The sequence below is a fragment of the Bicyclus anynana genome, chromosome Z (genome assembly GCF_947172395.1).
Source record: "Bicyclus anynana chromosome Z, ilBicAnyn1.1, whole genome shotgun sequence".
Taxonomy (NCBI): Eukaryota; Metazoa; Arthropoda; class Insecta; order Lepidoptera; family Nymphalidae; genus Bicyclus; species Bicyclus anynana.
In genome coordinates, this window is record NC_069110.1 from 15,484,699 (window position 1) to 15,493,313 (window position 8,615).

At 35.0% G+C, this 8,615-nt stretch overlaps 1 protein-coding gene across 1 annotated transcript in view; it reads right to left on the minus strand.

Moving 5' to 3' along the window:
- The window catches only part of LOC112051811 (ATPase family AAA domain-containing protein 3A homolog), a 12,897-nt gene extending 4,282 nt beyond the window's left edge, over nt 1–8,615 (minus strand). Inside the window, exons 1-8 of the mRNA XM_024090607.2 lie at nt 8,309–8,615; nt 7,437–7,591; nt 5,745–5,857; nt 4,845–5,051; nt 4,188–4,345; nt 3,138–3,397; nt 1,088–1,211; nt 65–356 (exon numbers count right to left, since the gene is read on the minus strand). Of these exons, the coding sequence (XP_023946375.1) occupies nt 65–356; nt 1,088–1,211; nt 3,138–3,397; nt 4,188–4,345; nt 4,845–5,051; nt 5,745–5,857; nt 7,437–7,591; nt 8,309–8,498 (1,499 nt within the window). The 5' untranslated portion in view covers nt 8,499–8,615. The remainder of the gene's footprint in view (nt 1–64; nt 357–1,087; nt 1,212–3,137; nt 3,398–4,187; nt 4,346–4,844; nt 5,052–5,744; nt 5,858–7,436; nt 7,592–8,308) is intronic.

The window sequence follows — 8,615 nt, forward strand, 5'->3', positions numbered from 1 at the left end:
CAGCTGATATGATGATGAAAATGATGATGATGATGATGATTATGAAGATGATGCTGTAGCTCACCTTTTACCCTCTGAAGCAGGTTGTAGAACGAATTTATCGAAGTACAGTCTGATCAAACGCTCCCTCTCTTCAAAGCCCGGGAGTCCAAACTCGATCATCTTGTCCAAACGATCGTTAATAGCTGAATCAAACTGTTGCGGCGTGTTTGAAGCCAAAACCAACATGATGCGACTACTTTGGTCCGACGTGCGGTAAAGGAAGGCGTTTAGCGCGGCGCGGAGGTCTTCGCTTATATGTGTCGATGATCGCTTGTGCAAAAATGCATCGGCTTCATCAATAAACAGTAGTACACCTACAAGAGGATGTAGAAAAATTATTGTATAACATTGATTCAATAATCGTAATCATCCGTACTTAATATTATAAAGGTAAAAGTGTGTGTGTCTGTTTGTTTGTCAGTCTTTCACAGCAAAACGGAGTGACGAATTGACGTGATTTTTTAATTGGAGATAGTTGAAAGTATGGAAAGTGACATAGGCTACTTTTTGTCTCTTTCTAACCCCCACTTCCCTAAAATATGGGGTGGAAGTTTTTTCAATTTTCAAGGTAAATAGCTAAAAATTGGTATGCAGACAATTTGTGACTAAAAAAACCGTGCATCTTTTTTTTTTTTTTTTTTTAAATACGCCCCCAACCCCTTAAAAGAGGAGGTGTAATTTTATGTGTAGTACATAGAATAAGGGTCCAAAATATATCGATATCAATTAATAAACGTTAAGGATTTCTTTTAAAACCTAATTTAAATATCACGTATTTTTCAAACTAAAATTAATGAGAATTTTTTTTTGTCAAACGCTCCGCTCCTATACAAAAGTATAGGATTTGTTAAAGTGACGTCATGAAACAGATAAAATATAGACCATTTATAGTCGACAACGTTTTGGCTCGTATTGTCAAAAACTATTTAAAAATTAAAATGTTCATGTAATCAGGTCTCGAAAAAATATGATAATTTTTTTAACCTAGTAGAACGATAATGAACAATTTAAGACTATTTAAAAAAGTGTCAACTAGCCTATTTACCTTTCCTGCTAGTATTGGCCCAGTCGAACATATTGTGTATCGCCGCGACCGCGTGTTTGCCCATAGGGGCAACATCACCGCCGGTCATTATCGCGTACTCCATGCCAGAATGTTTCGCTAATTTCTGTAACAATGATAGTAAATGATAAAATATACTAATACTAGCGGACGCCCGCGACTTCGTCCGCGTAAATTTCGATGTCAACTTTACTACTGCCCCTACCCTACCCTACCCCTAACCTACCACTACCCCAACCCTACCCTACCCAACCCCTACATCTACCCTACCCCTACCCTACCCTACCTTACCCCTACGTCCACCCTACCCCTACCCTACCCCAAACCTACCCCTACCCTACCCCTACCTTACCTACACCCTACCCCCTTCCTACCCCTACCCCCATCCTACCCCTACCCTCCCCGTACCCTATCCCTTTCTTACCCCTATCCCACCCGTACCCCAATCTCACACCTATCCTACCCCTACCCTACCACTTCCCTATCCTACCCGTACCTCTACCCTACCACTACCCTACCTCTACCCCTACCCTACCACTACCCTAAACCCGGCCCTAAACCTACCCTACCCCTACACTACCCCTACGCTTCCCTACCCGTACCCTACCCTACCCTGTAACTTCTCTATCTGACTCCTACCCTTAGCAAAATCGGTCCAGTCCTTCGAGAGTGGTGGTATGACCAAGAGAAATAGAGACTTCTATGCTAATAATATAAAGAGGTAAAGTTCGTGTGGTTGTAGGAGGTAATCTCTGGATCTACTGGAGCGATTTGGAAAATTGTTTTACCAATAGAAAGCTACGTTATTTGCGAGTGTCATAGGCTATGTTTGATCCCCATATTCACACGGAAACGGGAACTACGTAAATGAAAGCGCCGGGCGTCATATAGCGGAATTTCTGCGTCTTTTAGATATTTTGTATTATCTCCGAAACTATTTAAGTAATTAACATACTGTAAAGGGCAAATCTTATCTCCATAATATCCTTGTGATTATTAAATAATTTATTTTAATAAGGATTAAAGTTTAGTTGTATAAATAATGACGTAAACCTAAGTATATAAAATTAATAATTTTTAAAACACAAAAGGTACTATATCTGCTAATATATAGAAGATAGATATATGGTGTCGCGGACTTTTTAGTAGAACTTTTAAAGATACATAAAGTTTCCATACATTAATTTCAATTTTACACAATAGTTAAGGCAGCGCATGTGAATAAGTCTGTTTAAGAGGATTTTCGGTCCGACCTGTACGACAAAAACTGTGATAACTCGGCTAATATATATGATACCTATATAAAATATAGCCTATAGCACTCCCTGATAATGTAGCATTCTACTGGTGAAAGAATTTTTAAAATCGGACCAGTAGTTCCGAAGATTACCCCATTTAAAAAATGTGACAAACTTACAAACTTACAAACTTTACCTCTTTATAATATTAGTATAGAAGTATAGATTACAAATAGGTAAGGTTTATGAGGTTGTTGTGGGTAATCACTGGATCTACTGAAGTGATGTTGAGATTTTTTTACCAATAGATAGCAACATTACTTTTGAGCGTCACAGGCTCATTCATTGACCTCTTATAATAAAAAAACGCACAATCAAACAGAAAATTTCACTTAAAAACTAGTCAATTTTGCTTTGACAGTTTTATAATTATTGGTAAATGGTAAAGTTGGTGGCCTTTAAATAGTCCAATATTTAATAAATCAAATATCCCAGATTCTGAGCAAATTCAACCTTAAGGTTTTGATTTTAAGGTTGAATTTGCAAATGCGACTACTTGAATTGAATGCCAAGAAGTTGTGTTTGGCATTCATTGAGTGGGGACGTTTTTTGGTCGCTGATTGTGCATCCACTTTTTAAAAGGATATCGATGTAAAGTATAGAATAAAAGCTTAATTATACAGATTGCCAGTATGAGAGATGTTATATGAACAAAATGTTATTGTGTCAGCTATCTTATTTTAAGAATAATGGGATTTATATATAATTTATTAAAATTACTTTTTTTTACCAACCTTGGAGAACAATGTTTTTCCAGTACCAGGTGGTCCATACATTAGCAAGTTCCGATAGAACCCCCTATTTGTCTTAGTATTCTTTGTCGCTATTGCTATATCTCTCAATCGCTTTTCCAAATTTGGTGCCAACACAACACCAGCTAGGGCATCCGAAGGTTTTCTAAAATTCTGTATAGCTTTTGATACGGTTAGTATTGGGTGCTTTAGTGCCTCTAGCAAGGAGAATCTTGATGTCTCATTTACTAAAGCAGGCTTCCCTAAAAAAAAAACCAACTGTAAATTAAAATCCGACACTGTACTGCATCAAGAGTAACAAATAATGCCTTTTTGTTTAACATTAAATAATGGGAAATTTTTTTTCAAACCCAGTGGCGTGGAGTGTATCAAAACTATACCACAGCCTTTCTTGATGAGTACTGTTTACCAACAAACAAATTGAAAATGAGGGCATAAATCACTAGTCATTTCACACCTAATAATAATTATAATGAACTTGTTCTTAAAATAAAAAAAATAACTTTGATTAATAAGCTTAGAACAATTAGATATGGTTATTTTATATAACATTTTATAAACAAACAATACATAATTTAAAGTAAATAAGTTATGAAATGACATGCATTTCTACCATCATTTCTAATTTATTGTTGGTATACAGTATTTATCAAGAAAGGCTGTAGTAAAGTTGGGGGGCCTAAATGGAGGGTTATGATGTCACAAAAGAAACAAAAATGCTGGCTTAAAATAAACTGACAGCGACTTAACCTATGTAGGATGTTTCCAAATTTTGGGCGCACGCTTAACCACGGAATAAAAGAGATTGAGGATTACCTACATTTTACTAATTTTTGTTTTCACACGAAAAGAGCCCCTTTAGCTCAGGGAGCCTGTATCTTTGATATGGCTGATACAGCGCCTCTGTTCAAACCTTACCCAAGATATTATTAGCAATAAGGCCGACTTTGCATGCTAATTTTAAATTGTCAATTTTAATGTTTTTATTTATAACTGTATTTTTGTGTGCAATAAACTATTTCTTCTTCTTACCTATCCTTGCTTCAATGAAACGAGCAGTCACAGAAGTTGCCCCTTTGGCTGTATAGACACCAAGAGCAAGCAGAGACAATCCACCTACAGCTGTCAATGTCTTATCCCAGTCAGTTACAAGTGCATTTAACCCTGCGCCTATCACATTACCAGCTGTTCTGAAAAAGACATGAAAAGTTAATTCAAATTCAGATTTTATTTATTTCATTTAATCTTAATTTACAAGCACTTTTAAAAAGTCAAGTTATGTCATGATTTAATGGTGGTAATTTAATTTGAAAACTTTAAATTAAAGTTACGAGGGTTCCAAAAGCGCCTCAGTTCTAGAAGACACAAAAATCAGCCAAGGTTTATTTTTTTTAGTTTACCTGAATGAGAGGGGTTAGGCCAATAGTCTACCACGCTGGCCCAATGCAGATTGGCAGACTTCACACACACAGAAAATTAGGAAAATTCTCTGGAATGCCAGTTTTCTCACCATGTTTTTCTGTCACCGTTTGAGACATGTGATATTTAATTTGTTTAATTGCACATAACTGAACAGTTAGAGGTGCATGCCCTGAAACGGATTCGAACCTACACCCTTTGGAATTGGAGGCAGAGGTCTCATATGGGTTGACAACGATGATAGACATGCCAAGAGTATGGAATACTTACTGTATGCTCTCTAGTATAGTTGTCCTGTTTTCAGCAGCTTTCAACTTTATTTGTTCCAGTGTAATATCACGGTTCTCTCGGTCCGCCTTAGCGCGAGCTCTGGCCTCAGCTTCTATTGCTTTTAGCTTGTTTTTCTCACGCATTTCCATTTCATGTTCAATAGTAGCACGACGGAGGGCTTCCTGTTTAGCTACGCTCTCTTCTTGCCTGTAATACAAAATCAATATTAATATTTCAGTCTTAAAAAATCAATATTAAAGACGTAATAGTCAGTGAAAGACCAAGATAAAGTTTTTGGACATTATCTTATTATTAGTTTAGGTTAAAGATAAATTACTAATTAGTCACATAACTAGGCTAGATCGTAATTTTATGAAGTACCAAATTGGTACTTTACAACAGAAATAAAAAAGAAAAAAATATGTGAAGCAAAAACTTTACACCACTTTTTACAAAAATTGCATGAACAGTGTAGTATGAAATTTGGCTTAGTTAAAGTGTGTAATAAAATATGCATTTTTTATATTAAATGCTATATAAATACTTTTACATTAGTTAAAATAAATATAACACTACTACCATTCTAAAGATTACACACACTACTGTTTAAATGACACACATGCATAATAAGTAATTTTATTCTATTATTGCATGTCTAAATTTACAATATTCCCCTGATTTTGAATTACTCTACAAACTCAATTCATGAGGTTCATGTACAAGGCCTAGATCAAGCTATGAATTCAGAAATATACAAGTTATTATTTTCACAGAAATTCCAAGTTGGAGCAGGGATTTGTGAAGACACAGCAGAAGAGTAATTCTGTGTATATAATAAATATGAATACCAAATATTATATAATAATGTAAACACCAAAATATATAATAATAAATACATACTTTCTCAATATTTCCTCTTGAGATTTCTGATGCTGAACTAATTGTTCTTCATAGCGAGTCTTTGCTAATTGATCTTGATACTGGGCTCTTATTTGATGCTGTTTTGTTTCTTCCTATAGAAATATAACAGATTGAGATATAATTACTATGTTATTAAGAGGTAAATGTAGCAAATACTTATTCATATCACTCATTGTTTGAATTGCAACCCTTCGGCAATCTTAGTCAAAATTACTACATCATATATAGAGTAAACTCTATTTAATGACACTAAAGGGACTGTACTTTTTATGGTGTTATAGAGAATAGTTTTTAAATGGTAAGAAAAAAAATGTATGGCTAAAACATTTTTGGCAATACAGTGATTTTCTTTTACTAGCCATGTTTACTAGTTGAAAGTTTGTGAGCAACTAAGAATATGATAACATATTCCAGTCCATGACTTCGACATCACAGTCATGGACAACAACAGTCTACACACACAATCCCAATTTGTAATTAAAAGAACTCTAAATTCTAAATTCAACCCATATGTTATTTTTTAAATAATGTTTGTTAACTCATAACTTTGTCATATATTAACCAATTTTGAAAAATATTTTTTGTTTAAAAGAGTATACTTCTAAATTGGTCCCATTTTATTTTCATGAAAATCGATTCAGTAATTTTGTGTAAAAATAACTGAAATACGTCTTTGAAGTCTGCCTCATTTTATGTTAAAAAAATTATGTATCTCAGTGTACATCCCATTCAAACAATCAGTCACAAAACAGTTTTTCATTATATTTTCGTTTTTGCAATCATCATTACATGATGCTGACTGTCAAGTATATTATAGGCTAGGACAATAAAGCAACAAGAGAATGCACATAACTGCACGATTTTTACCAATTTGGCAACTTAAAAGATACTTTTTATTACTTAATTGTCATTATTGAGCATGGGTGTAATGTTATATAGAGTATTGTTGTATGGAAGACAAGCTACACCAATCAAAGTCATGTGATGTCAACGCTTTAGGGAGTTTGTCGTTAAAACAAGTGACATTACTTGAAGTTATCACTGTATTTAAATATGTTTATATTTATGATAAAAGTTTCTTTTAATATATCAATGCACAATTAGCACTAAGATGGAATTCTTGAAATTTAACAAATAGGGTAAAGGAATGAAATTTTGTAAAAAAATTCTTTAGTAAACAGATGATTATTATTCAGCACAAATGAAAGCCATAAAGAAGAATTGAATTGAATTGAATTGATTATTATTTAACCCTATCAAGAGGTGGGCATTAGTAAATAATAATAGAAATCAATTGAGAACATTCTCAGTTAAGACTAGGACTTGACATAGTATTGTCCGTACAACGCGCAGCTCACATTGGATACCCAGCAACACTCCATGAGGCATTTGGCGATCTGCCCTGCTAAGATTTTGGAGCAAGCTCGATTGGCTGGAGTGACTTCAGTGGGGACTAGCATCAAATGGACCGATGTACAACGGCCAACCCCTTAGTGGCCAAATGCAGAAAGGAAGGAGAAGAGAAGAAGATGATATTAGTACTGGTATTATAAAATTGCGAACTTGAATGACAGGAATGATGAGAATGGAAGAAGTAAGGGAGATATGCAAGGGTCATAACAAGTGGTCACTGCCTACCCCTATGGCAATGAGGCTTAAAAACAGAATTACCTGCAGTGTTTTACGTCTCTCTTCATAATCAACTTTTTTCTGATCTACTTTAGCGTGTTCAATGGCTGCTTCATATTCTTTGATTTTGGCCAGTTGTTCTTGTTGACGAGTACCCTCTTGCAGCTTACTGAGCTCCAAAGCATCTTTGGCATGTCCTGGATAAGGAAACCACTTTTTAAATTACAAACTATTAATATGAAACTGATGAATTTGTCTGTTCAGTTGAATGTGCTTACAAAAACTACTGGTTCTAATTGGAAAATTATTATTTTTGTATCAATTAATGCAATAGGCTACATAACATTATACTACAACAAATAGAAACATCAATGAAACATGGGATAAAACGAGAATAAAAGATTCCTTTAGAGAGCTTATTTTATGTGTGCTGTATTAACAGTCAAATTTGCACCAAAATCATGTGTGATAGAACTGTTCCTCTTTAAAATTCATAAACAAGTCCTCTACAGCATATCTTCTGTAAATGGGAGGGATTCCAAGCTGATGAAGTTGTAGGGGGTTCACGGCGAATGTCCTCTTATGATGATGTTATTGTACTAGTCCATTATACTTGTCCAATACGGATTGGCAGAATTCACACACTTCGAGAATTAAGAAAATTGTCAGGTATGCAGGTTTCTTTCAGCATTTGAGACACATGATATTTATTTTTTTCTTTAGAAGTCCGAAACCTAAGCCCTCCAGATTAAAGACAGAGGTCATATACAGTGTCGGAAACCACGGGAACAGCCAGTTACATACAAGATGCAACAATAGTATACCAAATATACGTAAAATCGCAATGATAGGTTACAAGACCGCATTATGCAATACTTTAGAAGTAAAGGTATGACATAAAGTATATGACTTACTGGATCTTTCTAACTCTCGGGCAGCTTGTGCAGCTCTTTCCAAAGCACTAGAGTCAAACCTGTAAGCTTCCATGGCTTTCTTTTCAGCTTTGGTAAGGTTAACAGGTGGAGCCGAAGCACCACCCCCGTCCGCAACGGGATCCTCCGGTGGAGGTTGTTGAGGTCGACTATACCCAAATAACCAAGACATTTTGAAAGACTGATACACTAATTAATTAAATATTTATTTCTAATTTAGCTTAAATTCTTTTAATTCAAAAAGAGTAGCACAGCACACGCTACCACAGATTTTAGTCTATGACACAGA